The following is a 19,767-nucleotide window of genomic DNA, read 5'->3' on the forward strand; positions in this document are numbered from 1 at the left end:
GGTAGACATGCGCCTCTGCCATTTGTCACACAGCGATGGCGATGCAACTCTCACTGCATCAATTCCTCCGCTTTGACAATCTTCCAGATAACCGAGTAATAATGATAAGTAAAAGTGGCTTGTTCGTCGATGTTAGCATGGGTCTGACCACCCCGAGGTCATGTAAAACTTTTTGCACAGAGAAGAATGCTGTGCAGGTGTAACAGGTTATGATACTCACTTGCTTCTCCAGCCTTCTCATTAGGTCTCCTGGCATTCGATGCCCATAATTCTTCTGGTCTGTCCCAAGGTCTAGCACTCCGACTTTCCTCTTGGAACCGTTTGGCAACCCATCGACCACGATGTATTTCCTGCGCTCAGCACCCGCTTCACCTGTGATTCACCGCTTTCTAGCAATACATCTAAAAAGGCCATGCATTAAGGTATTTGCTGCAATTATAGCCTTCGGTTGGTTGCGAGGGACTTTAAGATACAATTCACTAAAGCTCGTGGAAAATATCAGAAGATCATGAGACTATCGAATGCTTTGCGAAAGAACACGCCTTTTGAGCAAATAAGTAGACTAATATAGACACTGAAGAGATGCTAGTGGAGCTAAGGCTCTTGCACGTGGTACCTTGAGAAGAGTCTTAGAGCTGTCCTACAAATGCCTGCACGTTCTCAACCAGTCCGTTGGTCCAGCTCAAATGGGCGCTATGCCCCGCCGGACACCGATACCCCTTGAAGTCCCCCGTCTTGCTCGCTTGGAGCATGAGCATCCCCTCTTGATACTCTTTTGCAAGCGTCTGATCCCCTTCCAATACAAGATAAGCACAGGGCAGCGCTGAGTATGCATCGTTGGTGAGCTTTGTGATGCCGTTCGGGGACGCAGTGAGAGTCTCTGCCCACCTCGCGGCTTCTTCAGGAGCGAGGTCATTGAACATGTGTTTCTCTGGCGATACTAATGTACCTAGCCCTTGGGGGCCATGAGCCTAAGACACGCAACAGGTCAGCGCTAGCATGAGTCGCGTGGAAGTGGAAATCTTACGTGATATTTCATCCACGCCGGCACAACGGGCGGTGTATCTTTTGGCTGGAAGAAACTGTTGATAGACTCTCCCACGGGGATTATGAAAGCTCCATAGTAGAAAATTCCAATGATACCTCCACTCAGTCCCTCCGCCGATCTTGCCTTCGCTTGCAACTCCGGAATCGCGGCTTGCGTCGCAGACCAGCCACCTGCCGAATGAGCGACAAGCAGAATGCTCTTGCCTTCCTTCTGAACTAGTCGCCTCAATAGATCTAGAAGGATATTCACATCGTCGTCTCCCGTAGGATATCCGCTTGCTGATGGCCCAAGTTCGAAATTCGGACGCATCATATCGCCCACATTGAGTTTGGACAGGTCTGAAGTCGCAAGCTGTGGGCAATATGCATCGATTTGGTGAGACTTGAAGGCTTCGATGAGAGGTTGGTAGGGTTCTGGAGTGTGAAAGTAGCCATGGCAGATGACTACCGAGAAATCGGATGGCATGATTGTCTGTACATGCAGAAGCCCAACAGATGTGAAAAGGGTACAGGTTTCACATGAGCGCGACCGTGAAGATATATAATATACTTTAGCAAGATGAGCGCAGAGGCACGGTTATTAGGGCTCTCTCCCTTTAGAGGTATGTCACGTGCGTTCGGTTAAGCTGGCGAATCAACGTGCGTTTTTTCTTTCAGTCCAAAACTACCTATGGTATGTAGCTTGCTCGAGTCTCAGCCCCAAAAAGTCATTATTCTGTCGCAAGATGCAGATTGTCCATCATTAGCATCCTTTGGAAGAATATGAAACGCCTGCCGAAGTAGGCACGCGACATCTTGCATGTCAGATCATGTACGAATGTGCTCTCGCAAGTTCACTGCCAGTGTGAGAGTAGATGTCGGGACAGATGTGTGAGAATCATGTAGGCAGAGCATTAGATCGGTGCACATCAGCACCAATGCTGAGTGCAGCGACAAGATGGAATCGCGAAGACCGAAGCGCAGAGATTGGAGTCGATCTTGAGGTGTAAAATGAGAGCGGCTATTCTATCCAATCAAATGACGCTGGAAGGTACGCGACCCCACATTTTGGTTAGCGTGACTTCTGAATGCCTGGCGTTTGGAACTCTTCTGCGTCCATATACATTTCATGATCTGGCTCGGGGACTGTTGCACAATCAGACTCACGTATACTAAGATTGTTTGAAAGCTGTCTTTGATTACGATACCGAGCTCGACTACTCTAAATACAGAATGCGCTCGACCACTTTACTGATGCTCTGGCTCGCACGTCGCTCCGGCAGTGATAGTCGAAGTAGTCTTCACGGTCTTCGTTTTGGTATGCGCCACATGCGGCGTCACAAAACTGAGACAGCCTTCACTGATGGCCCCCGAATCCATGCCAGCCATCACGCATGGCACACCGACTTCAGGGCAGAACGCGGCTGGTATACGCTTCTGCCTCTTCGGCACTTGGACTGTTGAAGTACTTCAATGGGTCAGCTGCCTGAAAGTGTTCTTGGATTAGGGGTGACTTACATCACAGCTGTCTCGGTTATAAAGGATACCACAGCGCCGCTGGCAGTGACGGTGCATACAGCATTGCAGGTTGAGCTGGTCTCTGTACTGGTTGGAAATACACTGGACCGAGTAGAAGTCGGTGCGGTCCAAACTGATCCTGGTTGCGGCTCGAGTGCAGAGCTTGGGCTAGCAGGTTTTCTGTCCATGTGTTAGCTAACGCACAAGCAGAACGACCTCTGGACATACGAGCCACTTGCATGCGCAGTGCCTGCCGCAGAGCAAGATTTACCACCGGGAATTGTGATGCTTTTGGTTTTTGTCTCCGTGCATGTCGATGTTACGTCTGTTATCCAAGCGTAGGACGAACAGAACGAACTGGCGAGATCTTCTGGTAGATCTCGCAGTATCATACCGCAAGCGCGAACGGCTTGGCGGTTGGGTGAGTCGGCAGATACGAGCGTTTGGAAGACCGGTAGAACCAGACACGCGAGCACAGCGGGTAATTTCAGAAACATCTTTTCGGAGCAAGAATGAACAGTGAAGTCAATACCGCGAAGATCCTGAGACAGTCTCATACTTTTCTACAGAAGTACTTTCATTGACCATTCAAGTTACCGTTTTCGGCATTACAGCGCTTGCATTCCACAGTTCGCCGCGCGGCGTCACACGAGGATGGGTGCAGTCTCGGCACACGACTCTAACCTTAAGCGCGCGAGGAATGCAGAATGGGACAAAGACGAACCGGGTCGCTCGGCAATAAAAATACTTCCAACTCTAAGTATAAAGCGCTACTAACGATATGAACGTTTCAGGTCGACAAATGCGCTCACCCAGTCCAAATAGCTGGCCCAGGCGCCTTGTAGCTTGTTGCAACCGGGTAGTAGGACCACAGTAGACCAGGGTCGTTCGCACTATACGCGCCCGGAAACGCGACAAGCGGCCCAGGCGAACCCGATCCGCCGTTGGTGACCTCTACTTGTGCACAACTGAGGTACATTTGGGCGCCGCCGACTGCCTGCGCTTGGTGCAACGCTATGCTCTCCACGCGGACAAGATACTTCCCGCTTGGGACGTTCTTCGGAATTTGAAAATCAACCACGGTCTTCTCTGCGTGCGAGTCATTAGTGACATGTGTATAGCCCGGGACTTGATTCGGCATGACGTACTGTACGCTGGCCACGTCTTTTCATCGCTGGTCAGGGGTCCACTTCCCTGCACAGCGCTGATGGAACCGACTTTGAACCATACGTTTCCGGATGCCTCCCACGTGTTGATGTTCGCACTGTCGGGAACTTTCGCGAGATAGAATTGCACAGGTCCAAAGTGAGACACCATCGCATTGGCGACGAAACCGAGCGTCTCGCCTGCTGCGATAGTCGCGGTGGCAGTACCAGCTTTGTTCTGATAGCAGCGCATGTCGGCGCTGCTAACGCTTGTCACGCCGTGGTTGTCTTGATAGTTCTTTGTCTGGCGGACGGCGGTCCATTCTTCGGCTTCAGGCGTGCCGTTTATGACAAGCTTGGAGAAGCGGTCTGCGCAAAGTGAGCTTTTCCACAGTTTCTAGGCGGTATGAATCTTTACAGTGTGCTTGGGCGGTTGCCGCCAGCATAAGTCCGAACAGGAAATGCATGTTGAAGATGACACTCGGAGAGACGGGCACGGGAGGCAATCTTCATGGACAAGATCGTTCCGTTGCTAAATAAAGGACGGCGAAGTTCCACATGCCCGTGTTCCGCCATTTAACGCTCGGCAGTTGAGGGGAACGCACACCGACACCACTTAAATTGCCTGCTGATAACATCCAAAGTAGATGAAGTCCCACAGATCATCGATCCAATGAGTTTTCAGATTCAGAATCTGCTACCACAAGGTTTACTAGAGCAGAGGGGACGCGCTTTGCTGGCGTTGTCCTTGCGCACGTCAAGCAGCTTGCGACACAATGGTGTTTGTGGCCAATAGTAGGAATGGTCTCAAGTTCCTTCGCAAACTAGCACTGGATACCATTGCAGGCACAGACTAGATCAGTGAAGTGGTTTTGGACCGTGAGCCATGTTCAAGGATGCGCAGTTTGCATGGGCATGCTGGAAGTGCTCGTACCCATAGTGAAGTAGTACATATCAAGGGACCGGTTTGCGTATTGTGGTCATAGCCGGATGCCGCTCCATCCTACACTCAATCAGACTCTGGGATCATTGAAAAAGATGTCGAAGACTAGATGAAGAGAAACGAGCAACCGGACCTATTCGATGTAAGCTTGGGTTAGGTTCACTTACGCTAGCTGCGTTACATACCCTCTTCGCCCAGCGCACAAATTCCTTCACGCTTACAACCTGTTTGTTTCCAAATCCTACATTAGGTATGTGTTCTTCCCATGGAGATGTAAAGGCAGCAACAAGGTCGACGAGAGGCTGCAAAGAGCGCACGTGCATAGGTTCTGGTACAGGACCGTCATCCTCAGGTTGCAGTCGTTCAGCCAATGGCTCTAGGTCGCGAACAAGCTTACGAATAGGCTCGTCTTTCGGCTTGATCCAGTGGCCCATTGGGTAGTTGAGTCTGCATAAAACGTCTGTGATATCATCACGCGTTGATATCCGGTATGGTGGAAGTGCTATAGCGGCGCAAATACGAAGCCCAGGCGTCGTTTTTCAGGCCGTATGCGGATAGTGTCGTCGCGGTTAATGCACGTACGTTGCTCCCAATAATTATCGCATTGCAATCTAAGAAGTAACAGGGCTTGGAGCAGGTTGTCCTTCGTAAGAGGTACGGGCTCGGAGAATGGAAAATGCGCGTGAGATAGGACGAGAGCTTGGACGAAGAAGCCTGCTGATTGTAAAACCAGCGCCTTCTCGCTATGAGCTTGCTTTAGGAGATGTAGGAATGAATCTATTTGTATGTGACCATCTGCGGTCGTTTCGAGCTCTGTTGCAAGCCTATTGAAGTGCTCAAGCTCACCTTTTTGAAGGAGAGCTCGGTTGACTTCGTTACCTTCCAGTAGGTTTGCGAGGAACAGACTGCGAATATCGTCTGGTTACATGTTAACGTTAAGCTCAGATGCTTGCAGACGTGAATATACATACCAATACTGGTATTTTTAAACCATTTCTGGAATCTCACATCCATTTCCGCATTGCTGGGCGGTTTGGGTGGCTTGTCCCGCTTTTTGCGACTGAATAAAGATGAGAGCCCCATTGCGCAAAGAGTAGTAGATCTTCATGGAGACATGAATAAGGGAATGTAGTGCAGGCAAGGAGAATGTAGGTGGCAGTGGCAATAGAAGTGAGTGGTGAGGCGTAGTGCCCGGCACCCCGGTTAGTGTCAGCACGCGGTAATCTTAGGCCGCTAGTCCCATCGCGGGTCCACATACCCCAGCTTCGGAAGCCATCATACGACACATCGGGCTTCACACAGCGGGCTTCACGCCGCAAACTGGCATCTGAATCTTACAACGGAGAATGAGCGTCAACTGCTGACCGGAAGGTGGCCGAGGAAATGTCTAGGAGGTTTGATGCAGTGGTGAAATCTTGTTGGACTCTTTTAGATGTAATATAGCTCACATCTTGGTTGTTGTTCTATGTAAGGCTTGGTAGCTCCTTCGAAATCGATGTCCGGGATAGCACAGTCGATGAAATTTTGTCTCGCCATGTTGTTGTTCCTTCTTGTCAATAAATTCAGGGGCCCAGAATACGTGAACCATGAAGTCAATACTAATTTAGATGCTCTATGCAACTCTCAATCATAATTTTCCGTTGCCGGATCGCACTGCAATAACTGGATGTTTTTTTTTTCTCACTATGCTCGCTGTCTGAGGTTGCTTTGTACGTATCTGAGAAGTGCTGTTACATCAACGAAAAGGGTCTTCGGTAAGGCGCAAATTCATCAGCAAGACAAAATTTAATACATGATGGAATGGCCATACAGGCGTTACCGATTCCATGCTCAAGACACTCCTAAAATCCCGAAGGGCGTATTCTTAGAATATGGCCTCAGTGACTTACCCATCCCGAATCATCGACCACTTAGCATCTGAAACTCTTAGCAGAGCCGTATGTCCACTCGGTGTCCCAATCCTGCCCTTGGTTGTTTCCCACGCCACCAACCACACTTCCACAATTCTCGTCACTGTAGTGCTGTCAGTTACCGTCCATTCACGTCCAGTGGGCGAGTCCCGAGTACGAGTGCCTCCGGCTACCGATTTTACTGCTAACCACACCAAACAAATCTTCCATGACGTACCTGTAGAAGTCGCAATGAACGCAAGCACCCTTGATATTGAATGTGTACTTTGACTGGTCATTCGGACCCTCGCCAGCCTTCTTGATCTGCTGGCACTGGCCGGTACCGAGTACATCGCCAGCACTGCCGGGCCCGAGGTAGTTGTCGTACCATGTCCCGCAAACAGCTTCGCGAGTATTAAGAGGTGTAGTCGGGGCTGCGACAGCAGTCGCAGCAATTGCCAACACGGCCAATCTGAATGTCGAGGTGAAGTACATTATGGTGTCTAGGAATTTGACTTTTTAGAACGAGAGACTGAAGAATGAAGATCGAATCAAGTGATTGGACTGATAGCTTTGGATGGGTACTGTACTGGTAGACAGCACCACTGGATCTCTTATACGCAGTGCTCAAACCCCAGACGGCCTTTTCAAAAGCCCGCGACAAGCACCCAAGATCGGACAGCCTCTTGGAGTCCGTTTATGACGACCCTATGATTCTATGCGGAAGTATTGGTGATGCCCGATGCGTGCGAGACGCATTTGTGGGGTACAACATTGGCCTGTACTCAAAAGAAATGCGGCATGTCTAAGCCTCCGACCATGTCAAAGGACCGTCGCGCACAGTGATGCACAGATTTGCGACCAATCAGATCGCATAGTATAGCATGAAACAGGGGCATCTAGTGCTAGTGGGATTCCTAGGCTGTTTGGAAACTTTCCGTAGCCTGCCCTTGGCAGACCGATTACCGAGCTCTCGCACGGGATTCCCACAGTATAGTGGATCGCTGCTAATGTTGCGCTACATCATGCTACAAGATATGTTTGCTTACCAGGAGTCTTAATCTGGGGCGAATTCATTGGCCATACTCGAATGCGCTGCGCACAACGCTTTTCGCTGCCTTGAAGAAATACAATTCACAGCGCCGACGTCCCAGCATAACGGTACAAATTCGTGCGTGGAGCGTATAACCAGGCGAAAACTTGATTTTGAGACCGTGAACGACCTAATGCCTTGCTAATGAATAGGAAATGAGCATGCTAACGGATGCCGAATATCACCATGAAGCCCCGCAGAGGCACGACAACTCCAATGATAACCACATCCGATTGAGAGGGGATGTCTAGAGGAATTAAACGTCGACTGTTCGATCCAATTCGGGATTGCTTCCAACCCTCGCCCCATTCACAGATGCTCTACCCATAGGTACTATCCTACTCATCGCCTTCCAATTCCTGCATCGCTTGCTCCCTCGTCATCCGAGGCCGAGGATTCTGGGCTATCATCTGTTCGAATCGGCGGGTATAGTCGATATGACGCCACATGCAAAAACAGTGTTCGAAACGATATGCTTCCCACCAACAAAACAGTAAGGCCATGACCCTGAAGAGAAGTGGAATTTCCAGTAGCCAGATCTTGACGTCAACCCACTTTCCTAGCACAAGGATGTACGATATAAGCGTGACCTTCGCCGAGATTGAGAAAGGTGGTTCTGAATCCATCTTGCGGAAAAGGATAAACCCCTTGGCAAGGATGACGGCGTCGAAGGAGTAAGGGACAACGCTAAACATCGTGGAGAGGTAGCCCAGGCAAGCGGAGGAGAAACCGAAGATGAAAAGATGTATCCATTCAAAGTCGTATGAGCCCAGATCAATTATGAATTCGAAGGCAAATAAGGTGTGTAAGGCAGCACAGGCTGCCATCCAGATCATCGTCCAGAGAAATTCGAGCACTGAGGTGGCGATATTCATGGTTGTGGTGGATATATCCATGGCTGCAGTTGACGTAGTGTTGAATGGACTCGGATTTGATTCGAGTGCAGAAGTGAGGGTGCAGAAGTAGGGATAGAGGAGGTCATTATATACTTTACATATGGAGAATCTATGGGCTACACGAGCCACGCGAAGTGGTCACTGCATTTTACTACTTACGACTAAAATCACTCTTTCACCAAAAAAGGTGAATGTAGGTAAAGTTGAAAGAGATGTTAGGACGCTAAAATTGTTCATAGATCTGGCGGAAACAAGGTGATTCACGTTATTGCGCGGCCTTTTCACCCAGATTAGCCAACACGAGTACGGAGTTGTTTCACATTCTGTAGGCCATAGTCGCTCACAAGGAGAGGTGAACCCTCTCGACATTCGGGCTCCTGAAGGCAGACCGATTATTGTAAATCACATTGTGCGATGACTAGGCGTGACCAATGCTACCAAGCTCACAGTACCGCAAACCCCTTTCCCTTCGCTACACCCATCACAACCCGTACGCTTCCTTAATAATATCCGCCGCCCTCTCAGCAACAATATAAACCGGTCCCTGCATATGACACTCCGGGATCTCGGGCTATACAGCATCAGCTCCTCCTCTCTCCCCACATATACTAGCATTCAAACTCACCATAACAGACGCATCCACAACCCTCAATCCCCTCACCCCCTTCACAATCAAATCTGGATCCAAAACACCCCAATGGGAACCCCTCGGACTCATCTTCGCCGTCCCAACCGCATGGTTGATAGTCGACGAGTAAGCCCGCGCATACGCCAGCATATCCTCACCGCTTGACACATTCGCAAGCGGACCGTATGGCTCGCCGATGTACCCGTTAAAAATAGGATTGTGTACGACAGTCAAGATATCTCGCATCGCCTGCACAGCGGCATACTGATCAAAAAGCGTGGTGAGATATCCCGGGTTAATAACCGGAGCGGCGAACGGATCGGAGCTATTAAGCGTTACGGAGCCACGAGAAGTAGGCGACACGACGATGCCGATTGTTGTGAGGTAGGTTCCGGAAGGGGGGAAGGGGATGTTGCTTAGGGGGATGAAACCTTCCTGGCTACTGGTTAGTCGCTCCTCGTACCGTGGCTAGGTATGGGAAGTATCTTACAGCGAATAACAACTCCGTGTGACCGGATAGGGGTCCAGCTGCAGGATCTTCACTGATGCTCTGCCATATGCTCGCGTTCTTTGGGAGGCGTTGGAAAGCCATGATGTTGCCGTAGCTATCTACCATCGGTCCTTGGCCTGTTTGGTTCCACTGCCGTAGGTTTTCTGCAAATATGGTCTGGTTCTGCAATATGGGGTCTACGGTGGTGTTTCGCTGCACGGTCCAGTACACAGGGATCAGCGGATGATCCGTCAGATTCTGGCCTACGTCGGGAAGATTGACAATGGGCGTGATGTTGAGAGATTGAAGAGTAGCGGAGGATCCAATGCCAGAGAGCATGAGGAGCTTTGGGGTGCCTATTGTGCCGGCCGAGAGGATGATCTCTTTGCGGGCGGAGACGGTTGTTGTATTGGCTGGTCAGGTTAGTCGGTGTTCTGCTTGGAGTTCGTGGAGGACTGACAGGCATTTGACTGCATCAATTGCGCAGCCTTGAACTCAATACCGCTGCTGCTCGCATTGGTGGTTTCTTTGCTGCCTCCCGTCTGTATTAACCTGATGACTTGAGTATTGATGAGGACATCTAATTGGGCATTCGTGTTGAACAACGGGTTCAGATAGGCAGTTGCCGAATCACTTCGCCGACTATTACCTATTGTACTTTGCGACCATCCTACTTAGATTTTAGACTCTCATCCACCGTCCCCATAATTGAAGATTGGACCTACCAAAACCAGTAGTATTATCCGCATTCAAATCCTGATTGAACGCGAATCGCCGTCCCAGATCTTTGCTTGCATTTACAACAAGGTAATCAACATCGTACGGATACCCAGCGATGCTGACTTCGATCGGCCCGTGCCCGTGGGCAGAAGCAATTGTGTGGTCTGAGTAGTTACGGCCATCTGCTGGCGGTACGAGCCGCGAGCTTTTGAGATAATACTTTTCCATTGCAGACCATGCCCATCCGTCGTCTCCGGTGATGCTCGCAAATCGATCCCAAACATCGTTGGAGCCGCGATTGTATCCCAAGTAATCTGGAAATGGTCAATAATCTAGGTTCGAATGCGTGCTTGAGAGGCATGTGACTTGCTGACACTGCTACTCCCGCCCAGCATGTGACCTCGTCCGAATGGGATAACACGGTTGTTGTAACCAGCTTGCGGGGTGGTAGTATAGTTCCAGTCTGCTGGAGTACTGGCCAGAAAAGGTGTAAGGAAGGGGACTATGGAGTCGAAAAAAATCTTTGTTACTGCGCGACTTTTTAACGGACGTGTTCGTGCTCGCTCCAGATATTCACGCTTACTTGGCACCAGCTTCAACGAGGAGTACCGAAACGTTTTGGTTCTCGGTCAACCGGGCGGCTAGCACGCACCCCTGTGTCCGGTGAGCAAATGTTCTTAGTGCGAGACGGCGCTTGTGATTACCGCTGTTCCACCTCCGGCAATTACGAAATCATACTCAGTGGTTGGCAACTGGCTCGGGGAAGTGAACAGATTGAAAGCTGAACAGCTCTGCAGTGGGAGCACTATGGCAATTTTAGACAAGAAGAAGAGGCGCATGTTCGTGTAGAGAAGCATTCGCTTGGATGTTCAAGCTTTGTAATTTTGACTGATATATACCTTGAACAGAGCCACGGCGCCGTATTATTGGTTACATCGTTCGCGCATGCAGTCAGCGCGGTCGCGGTCGCATCTCACATTTCGCTAACCGTTATTGCTCCCGAGAAGCTCTTACACCTTCGGAGTTTTATCCGAAAAGCTGTGGTTAGTCGAAAGAGGTCGCGCACTATACTCTTACAGCTCACAATGATTTGGCCAGTCGCAATTTCTTGTTATTGTAAGATGCTTACTCGACGCCTTTGCCCTTTAGCTTTAGATCTTCGGGACTGTGCTCCACTTTGCCCGTCTTCAGGTCCCCAGCCTGGCCCTTCAGCGCGTCGGCGAAAAGTTGGCCCACTCGTTGTATCGCATCTTCTCCGATCTGATAGTGTACCACGAATCGACCCCCCTCTCACTACCACCCCGTATTGCTCGCCCAGTTCAATAAAATGATTCACCTTTACGCCGCTGCCCTCGAGATTCAGCCAGACCATGTTCGTATCAACAGGATATGATGTCTTGCCGCCCAGGTCTGTCCAAAACTTTTCGATTTTCTTCGCATTCTCATGTGATTGGGTGAGTTTACCACCAAGGAAGGTCTCCTCCACAGCGACACGCGCTGGTGCTGCAACAACGCCAGCTTGACGCAGACCACCACCAATAGACTTGCGAATCCAGCGAGAGCGCTTGATGAATGCTTTCGTGCCAATGACGATGCTTCCAATGGGCGCACCAAGGCCTTTGCTGAAGCAAAGACTTACACTGTCGAATTCGGCGCAGAACTCTTTGAGAGTCCCTGCACCGGCCGCGACAGCCTCCCACAGCCGTGCACCGTCCAAATGCATTATGATGCCGTTCTCGCGAGCAAACGCGGATATCCTGCGAACCTCGGAGAGCGGCATGATCGTGCCATTCAAGGTGTTCTCGAGCGATATTACGCGTGTAGGGCACGCGTGAACGTCGTCCGAGATGACGGCGAGTTCCTGTACCTCTTCCAACGTGATATACTTCTTGTTCTTCGCATCGATAGGCTGTACCATGGCTTGACTCAGAGTCGCTATGCCTCCGGCCTCATACTGTATGATGTGGCCCCTCCGATCGCACAGTACTGCTTGCGGTGGAGCAGTAAGATGTGATCGAAGCGCAACCTGGTTTCCCATAGTGCCTGAAAGGACAAGCAACGCGTCCTCCTTCCCTGTAAGGTCGGCAATGAAGCGCTCAAGGGATAGTGTTGTAGGGTCCTCCATTGTGACATCGTCGAGAAGGGTGCATTGCGCGATCGCATTCAGCATCGAAGCGGTCGGCGTGGTGTGGACGTCGGAGCGGAAATCGTAGGCGGCTGGGTTCTTTTGCGAGCCCCATGCTATCTCTCCCTGCGTAGGGCCATTGTTCGAGGTTGACTTGGTACCATTTGCGGTATACTGTGCGAAATCCGACATGCTGGATAATCTTGAAGTTGTGTGGAGCTTCTGGTGAAAGGTGGGGTTGATATAGCTTTGTTTACCCAGTTGGGGTTTCAATAAGGGTCGTACTGGGTCGGTGTAAGGAGAATCAGGCTCGGCGGGCGAGACCACGTACTGGAAAGCCTGCAAAGTGTCTGTAACCGCGGAGGAGGCATGAGGGGCAAACGTTGGTTATCTACATGCTGGCCCGAATCATTTCTAGGGCGCGGAGGAGCGATGGAGTTATGCCGAGGTGCGCTAGGCTTAGTGAGGAATGAGCTAGGCACGACTTCCACTCCGAACGTTAACGCCGAACACGCTCACACTCCCTCCTACCATTGCAGTGACAACGTCGCAAGAACACGAATTAGACGAAATTGACGACACACGTACTTCACTACAGGGAACTCCAACTCCAAAGCTCTTCAATGCTACTTTCTCACTCTCCCCGACTCAGGATGCGTACAGAATTATTCCATGTTTTCGCATCCTTTGGCGCACACCCGTTCCTTGGACCACCACTTGACCATGCGATTCTCCAAACCCCAGCTTGGGGCGAGAGCATTGCGTATAGGACGCGCGGGTGACGCCAGCAGATGGCTCAGCGTTCATCCGTCAGACGGAATACCATCGACCGGGCGGCTCTTTCATAAGGCAACCGAGTACAGCTCCTCGCCTGCCTCTTACATGGTGAGAGCTGCCACATGGGATATCCACCCTCAGATAACGCGCGTAGGACGGGGATCATCCTATCCCTGCAGTTGAACAATCCTCACCCGTAACCGGATTTCGGCTCTCTTTGCGACTAGGCTGACACGACGCTTTGCTGCTCGAAGAGCTCTTCTTGTAGTTCGTCCTAAATGACGTTGCCAAGTGCTTTCCTGGTTGATCTTATCGTATTTAGATTCAACAAACCTTGCGAACCCCATTCAAGAGTTGTGATAATCCGGTGGGTGGCAGATGCGGCAACTCCCATCATATCTATCCTCACTTAGTTTATGAAGCTATCAGCTGGAAGGCTGTCTAGTACTCACTGTATGCGATGGTCGTCACAGTTATGGCCGTAAATCGGTGGTGCGCCATACTGGTTCGGCATGGTCGAGCTCCGATAGAGCGTGCCCGGATTTTGGTCGTACGGATTTTGGTCATACGAAGTTGGGTAAGTGTGCACTGTGTTGCTTCGCTGCGGATAGGTTTCCTGTAGCGGTGGCTGCTGGTACTGGTCGTATGTTGTCCCGTGGTTGCTCCAATACCCGGAACCGCCTTCGTTGCCGACACCAAAACCGCGATTCTGCTCTTGAAAAGTATTATTTGAGGTATTGTGATCTGCCATTGGGGGCGGCGAACCTTGTACAGGCGCGTAAGACCCTGTTATTGTATTCTGCTGCGCAGCATACGTTGGCTGAGCTGGAGGAAAGCCGTAATTTCCCATATGAGGAGAATATTGCTGTGGTGGAGAGGAATGAGGAGAGTATTGCTGCGGTGGAGAGGAATGAGGAGAATACTGATGTGGCTGCTGTGGTGGAGAGGAATGAGGAGAATATTGCGGTTGCTGCGGTGGTGGAGAAGAGTGAGGAAAATACTGTTGTGACTGCTGTGGTGGGGACGATTGAGGGGAGTATTGCAATGGCGGGGGCGATGCGTTGCCCACGAAGGGAGACGAGACAGTAGACTGCGGATGTCCACTGTAGTACGAAGCACTCTGCCCATATCGTGAGATATTCTGCTGCGCATGCGGAGGCGGACCGTCATTGGGTGGCTGTACACGACCTTGAGGATTGTATCGTGGGTCTGGCCTCTCGCTACCACCTCGTTCAAGGCTGTCAAAGGCGTTAACAGCGTCGAACTTGGTCTTTGCCCTCTTCCACTTTCCGTTCATCGCCGCGGTGATTACAGGGTAAGAAGCGCTGTAACAATGCAGTTGGCGCAATGCAGGGCGGATTCCGGAGCGTTGGCTGTGGCCAGGAGTTGGATTGTGTTTATGACTTGAAACCGGTCAGATCGCAGGCTGAAAGCCATCGGTCATTTGCAGCCTTCATCTGTATTATATTCGAACCCATCACGCCATTTGCCCACAACGAGGCAACGGGAGCCTGTCGCGCCGAAGTCACTCGAGCCGCTGCCTCACAATTGTTGGGATGCCTCAGGCCCAATCTGCGCTCGCGCTGGAAGCCACGGCTGTTCGGCTGCCACGACGGGGATCTGTATTGGCCCCGGAAGAAAACACAATGGACACAGTGCGACGCGTTCGGAAAGTGGAAGGCTGCCACAGCTGCGTACAGCCTGGTGCAGTCGTCACAAGACACGTTCCCGAGCCACAGCCTTGTGCATCGCGCCCCGAATTCAGGCTCAGCCTTCTGTGCAACTGAATATCTACAGCTAAAGAACAATCAACGGAAGCATCGGACGAGACAACAAACATCATGATCATGCAAAATGGCATACAACTCCATGACTGCACCCTCTACTTCTCTTCCAGGTCCGGTACTTGCACCTACGTCGAACCTGCCCAGCACATCGCCCCCAATTCCCCTTCAGCCACTTTCTCGATCATCAACATTCACGACCACCTCGCAAGAGAAACGGAATTCAGCGTGGAAGTTCGAAGGATATAGGGCTTTCAGCGCTTGGATGGCTACCGAAGATGATTTCTTCATCATTCGCCGTTTCCAGGATCTCAACGCTCGTACAATACTATGGATGCAAGACCGAATCACGCGAATAGAGGATGACATCAATAGACTCGATCAATTGGTGGAGACATCGCATCCAGATGACAAGCTTAGAAACGATAGTTTGAGATGGGACGAGAAGTGGATGCAGCAGCGACACGCACACATGGGAGAACTGAGCTCGCTCTTGCAACATTACAGTCTGCAATTCCTTCTTAGCTAGGTCGGAATCCCTATTGACATGCATAGATCAATTCGTAGACAGCTACGCCAAAGTACGCGCTCGACCCCGCGCTGACAGACGTCAAATCGAGAACGTCAGGAATTGGCTGGGCCGTGGCGCTATTGCCCAAGAAGAGGCTTCGTTCATCGACCATAACGACGACCTAACTTCAATAAACCATCGCACGCGTCCACCTCTTGGTCGCTGGCTCGAATCGTTCCAGCACCTTCACCGCAGCCGCTTCTTTCGCGACAAGCACGTCAGCAATGACCGTCAAGCATCCTCTACGACGGTTTACTCGTCCAACTCCCGGTTTGACTTTCTCACCAACACTAGCATAATACTAGGCGGGCTCATCATGTTGCTAGCACCCCTCTGGTGGTTGGAATTTGTGGACAAAGATACGAAGAAGCTGGCAATCATGACTGGGTTCATATGCGTCTTCGTTGGCCTCATGTCAACAGCTACAGTCAATCGACCGGGCGAAGTCGTGGCTGCGACTGCGGCGTATGCTGCTGTGCTGATGGTATTTATGCAAGTTAATGGGGAGGGCAATGGCACATAATGGCGGCACACGCTGCTCATGTAAGAGAAGGAGGGTCGCACATTTACAGTACTTTGGCATCAAGTTTGCACGCTTCATTCAACCTGTCAATATTATCTTACTCGAAGGCTTTCCGTCCATGCACGATGCGCCATGCTGCATTCTTCTCCACGGTCTCCTCCTCCACGTTCACCCTTTTTGTCTTCAATCCCACCGATGGCTTGGCTCCTGCGCTTGCTGTCTTCCTTCTTTCTCTCTTATCATTCGATGCATCTCTCTTCGACAGACCACCATTCACACACTTTCCTCCTTCCCATGTAACGTCTACAGCCTTCTTCCACACATTCTCGACATCAACAATCATGTCCTTTGTATAAAACAGCCGACAATCAGCATCTTCCCTCACAAACTGCGCGGCGAGCCCATCGTCAATGTGGTCCTTTTGTATGACATCGCGAATGTTGGCACCGGCGGTCGCGGTGTACCCTATGTACTCCCGGTGGTCCAAAAACGTCCTCTTCTGGTTAGCATAGTCGGGATCGGACATGTTGATCCTTTGCCACAGATAGAACGCGTCTTGGTACACCTCGGTGTAGAGGTCCGCCCACGTGGAAAGCTCGCCGCCCTTGACGCCTCCAACAGCCTGCATGGGCTTGGTGTTCGGGAGTCCTCCAACAGCGATAGACTTGACGTTTACTTGCTTCATGAAGTCGCTGAAGAGGAAGCATGTTGAGGCGCAGAACCCGTCGGTGAGCTATACAACACCCGTCAGTTTCCTGTTCGTCTTTGCTGTGTTGAGAAACTAGTGACTTACCATAATGATATCTTCCGCAGCAAACGGCTGCGTGAAGTTCGTCCTATTCCCATACCCGGTAATCTCCGTCCCAAACGCCACTGGCCCCTGCGTCGTCAAGAACGGATCACTCAAATCCCACTGCAAAAGCGAGCTATAACTCGACTCCCCAACCTTATGATCCGCCCACTTTTCCTCCGCGCTCTTGAACTTCTTCCCATCCTGGTCCAGATCGTGCTTATAGCACCAGCTCTTCTCGTACGCACGAACCTGCTCCATAGCTCCGTTCGCCGGATCAAAAGGCTCAGGCACAATCTTCTGGCTAATCTTGACAGCTGTGTCTTGGATCTTGTTGTTGCGGAAACGCGTCAGGCCGAATTGCTCATGTTGCGGGAAGAGCTGGCGGAATAGGTCGTACCCTGAGAGGACGTAGCCCCCGTTGTTGGCGCTGAGGTCTACGACGAGCTTCTTCTTGCCATCGCGTTTGGCGTCGGCGAGGAAGGTCTCGGCTACGGCTTGGTACTCTTTCACACTGCTGGGAGAGAACGAGAGCACGCTGAGCACTGCAATATCATCTAGGCCGTCGCCTGAAAGATAGTACCCGGCTAATGTGCCGTCTTTTGTTGCGACGACCGCTGTCGGATATCCAGACGGTGCATTCGGGATGTTGATTTTATTTGCGCTAAAGCTAGTTGTACCGGCGTATCGATTGATGAAGTATTGATTGTCGGTGGCACCGGTGAAGTCATATCTCAGCAGTGCGACGTTATCTACGGTGACAGACGTTCCGTTTTCGAACGTATAGGTCGTGTTCTCGCCCGGATAGATGTTGCTGGTGCGTCCGCCCTGGGCAAAGTACCCACCGTTGGAGAGTTTCGCCGCGACTTGCGCTTTGTTGTAGAACATGGCGTTGTAGCCTGCGTCAGGGTCTTGCGAGGCTGCTCGGAATACGAGGTCCTGGATGAATTGCTGTGCATCTTGTCCGTCAATCTTGGATAGAGGAGATGCATCGGCGACAGAGTTGAGAATATCGTCTACCAGTCACCAATTAGTATATCTCCCGTCAAATTTTACTGAGGAGCCTTACCGCGGAAGTAGATCTCTGGCAGGGCGGACCCGTCTTTGCTGATCGAGACTAGAGATACCGTTCTACTCCAATACCACGGATTGACAAGAAGATCAGGGTAGAAGATAAAATGTCCACTGTGCGCAGGCGCGAATACCTTCTCGAACAATTCGACTTGAAACTCGTAGTCGTTCGCGTAGCCCTTGCTCTTAACTTTACTCTTCACCTCTTCTAGTCTGGCACGAACGTCATGCGCAGGATATGGCCAGTCGGCGGGAGGGTTCTTCAAGGAATCCAGAGCTATCGGGAGATCAGTGATGTACATAGAGTATGTGCAGTTCACTTACTAGTCTCAAAATCAAGGTAGAGGTCCATGTTCTGTAGCATAAGGTTTATATCATAGGTACGTCCTTGACCCACGGTGATGTTCTTGAGGCAGTCGACGGTTGGCTTGATGGGTATACTGGCGGGTACAGCTACCAAAAGATTAGCAAAGCCATCTCATGCGGCATTAGGCTCGTACCTGATGGGTTGGCATCTTGTGCTGCCTTCTGTAGCACTGCGATTTGACCGCAGACTCTGTCGCCCGTTCGTTGAGCTGCAACGAACGAAGTCGACAAGAGCGCCCATGACAACGATAGTACTAGTTTATGTTGATGCATGGTGGACTGCGATTAGAGGCAACCTGCAGCGACGAAGAAGGGCCGGCCTGAGGTATCCGGAGAGTACTTATATCAATTGCAAGGTTGCAAGGACCCTAGAATTACTGGTGGTATGATATAGTTCGGCCATGCCGTCACTCACCACACCCTTGAAACATGCGAATGCCCAGGTACGGACAAACTTCTCGTGCACCGCCTCGTAGCAAGGCGCCTAATGTTCGGCCACAGTTGACATACCTCCTCGCCTCGAGTAATGAGAGGCACAGCAGAATTACCGGCGGAGTCAAGGAGGAGCAATTTGCGAGGAATCCATCGACCATCCGTATCGGAAGGAAACGGTTTATACCCTGGTATATCATTCGTGATATCATTGGTGGCCAAGCATTAGCTTTGTCCTGGAAAGGTAGGACTAAATTGCGTGGCGCATATCCTTGTACAGATCAGATAGCCGAGGCGCAGACACGAGCTTGTGGTTGCGGGAACACGAGCTCCACACTTACACATACTTTGTACGTATAGTAGCATGTACTTGAGCAGCGGCCAAGTTAGAGAAACTCAGCTCGACATTTATTGAGGATGAGGGGAATATCAGTACAGCTCAAACGCATGTGACTGCGAGCAAAAGGACCCATGGGGGTCCTGAGGGCCTGGACTGTTGTGGGCCTTACCTTCTCAGTTGGGTATGAGATCCATCGAGCACGGAATACCCGGCATTAGCAGTCGGAAGTGCCGTATCTCTACAAAGTTATGCCGTCACAGGGGCATGTTATGCATGTGGTACCTCAAGAGCAATAGTCCGACCAGACCTACTACAACGGGAACCATAGTCCATAGAGCGGAACGTTTTCCGCTAGATGCACTTGCCGAGTAGCCCTGATAAATCCCCCTCCGCTGTGCCTCAAGCTGCTTGCATAAGCAATGCAGTGGCCATGTGGGGCTGTCGCTAGACTAGGCCCCCACAGCGAGTAACACGGTTGGTGCATGGGTGCAATCGTAGTAATTGAAGAACCGACTTGAGTGCCAGACCTTCTTCATTTGCCCGCAAGACCGATTACCACGAACGACACATTAAGCTCGTGAGAGTCAAGTCTCTTGGTTGCGACTGACCGATGAAGGGGCAGATTGCGTAGCCAAATAAC

General features: G+C 51.0%; 4 protein-coding genes across 4 annotated transcripts; all 4 read right to left on the reverse strand.

The window, feature by feature from the left end:
- Positions 1-9,577: 9,577 nt before the first annotated feature.
- On the reverse strand, positions 9,578-10,094 carry N0V89_012059 (uncharacterized protein; the record flags this gene model as incomplete). The annotated part of the gene is made up of 2 exons (XM_056220784.1): positions 9,578-10,009; positions 10,089-10,094. 2 exons carry the CDS (start codon positions 10,092-10,094, stop codon positions 9,578-9,580), a joined length of 438 nt encoding a protein of 145 aa, XP_056066087.1.
- A 1,379-nt stretch (positions 10,095-11,473) lies between these two features.
- N0V89_012060 (uncharacterized protein) lies at positions 11,474-12,665 on the reverse strand (the record flags this gene model as incomplete). Its single annotated transcript, XM_056220785.1, has 2 exons — positions 11,474-11,608; positions 11,685-12,665. The coding sequence occupies 2 exons, from the start codon at positions 12,663-12,665 to the stop codon at positions 11,474-11,476; spliced, it is 1,116 nt and encodes a 371-aa protein (XP_056066088.1).
- Positions 12,666-16,225: 3,560 nt separating this feature from the next.
- On the reverse strand, positions 16,226-16,813 carry N0V89_012061 (uncharacterized protein; the record flags this gene model as incomplete). The annotated part of the gene is made up of 2 exons (XM_056220786.1): positions 16,226-16,750; positions 16,805-16,813. The coding sequence occupies 2 exons, from the start codon at positions 16,811-16,813 to the stop codon at positions 16,226-16,228; spliced, it is 534 nt and encodes a 177-aa protein (XP_056066089.1).
- A 96-nt stretch (positions 16,814-16,909) lies between these two features.
- On the reverse strand, positions 16,910-18,218 carry N0V89_012062 (uncharacterized protein; the record flags this gene model as incomplete). The annotated part of the gene is made up of 3 exons (XM_056220787.1): positions 16,910-17,934; positions 17,975-17,982; positions 18,214-18,218. 3 exons carry the CDS (start codon positions 18,216-18,218, stop codon positions 16,910-16,912), a joined length of 1,038 nt encoding a protein of 345 aa, XP_056066090.1.
- Positions 18,219-19,767: the final 1,549 nt, after the last annotated feature.

Source organism: Didymosphaeria variabile, assembly GCF_027946475.1.
Source record: "Didymosphaeria variabile strain IMI 356815 chromosome Unknown scaffold_9, whole genome shotgun sequence".
Classification (NCBI taxonomy): Eukaryota; Fungi; Ascomycota; class Dothideomycetes; order Pleosporales; family Didymosphaeriaceae; genus Didymosphaeria; species Didymosphaeria variabile.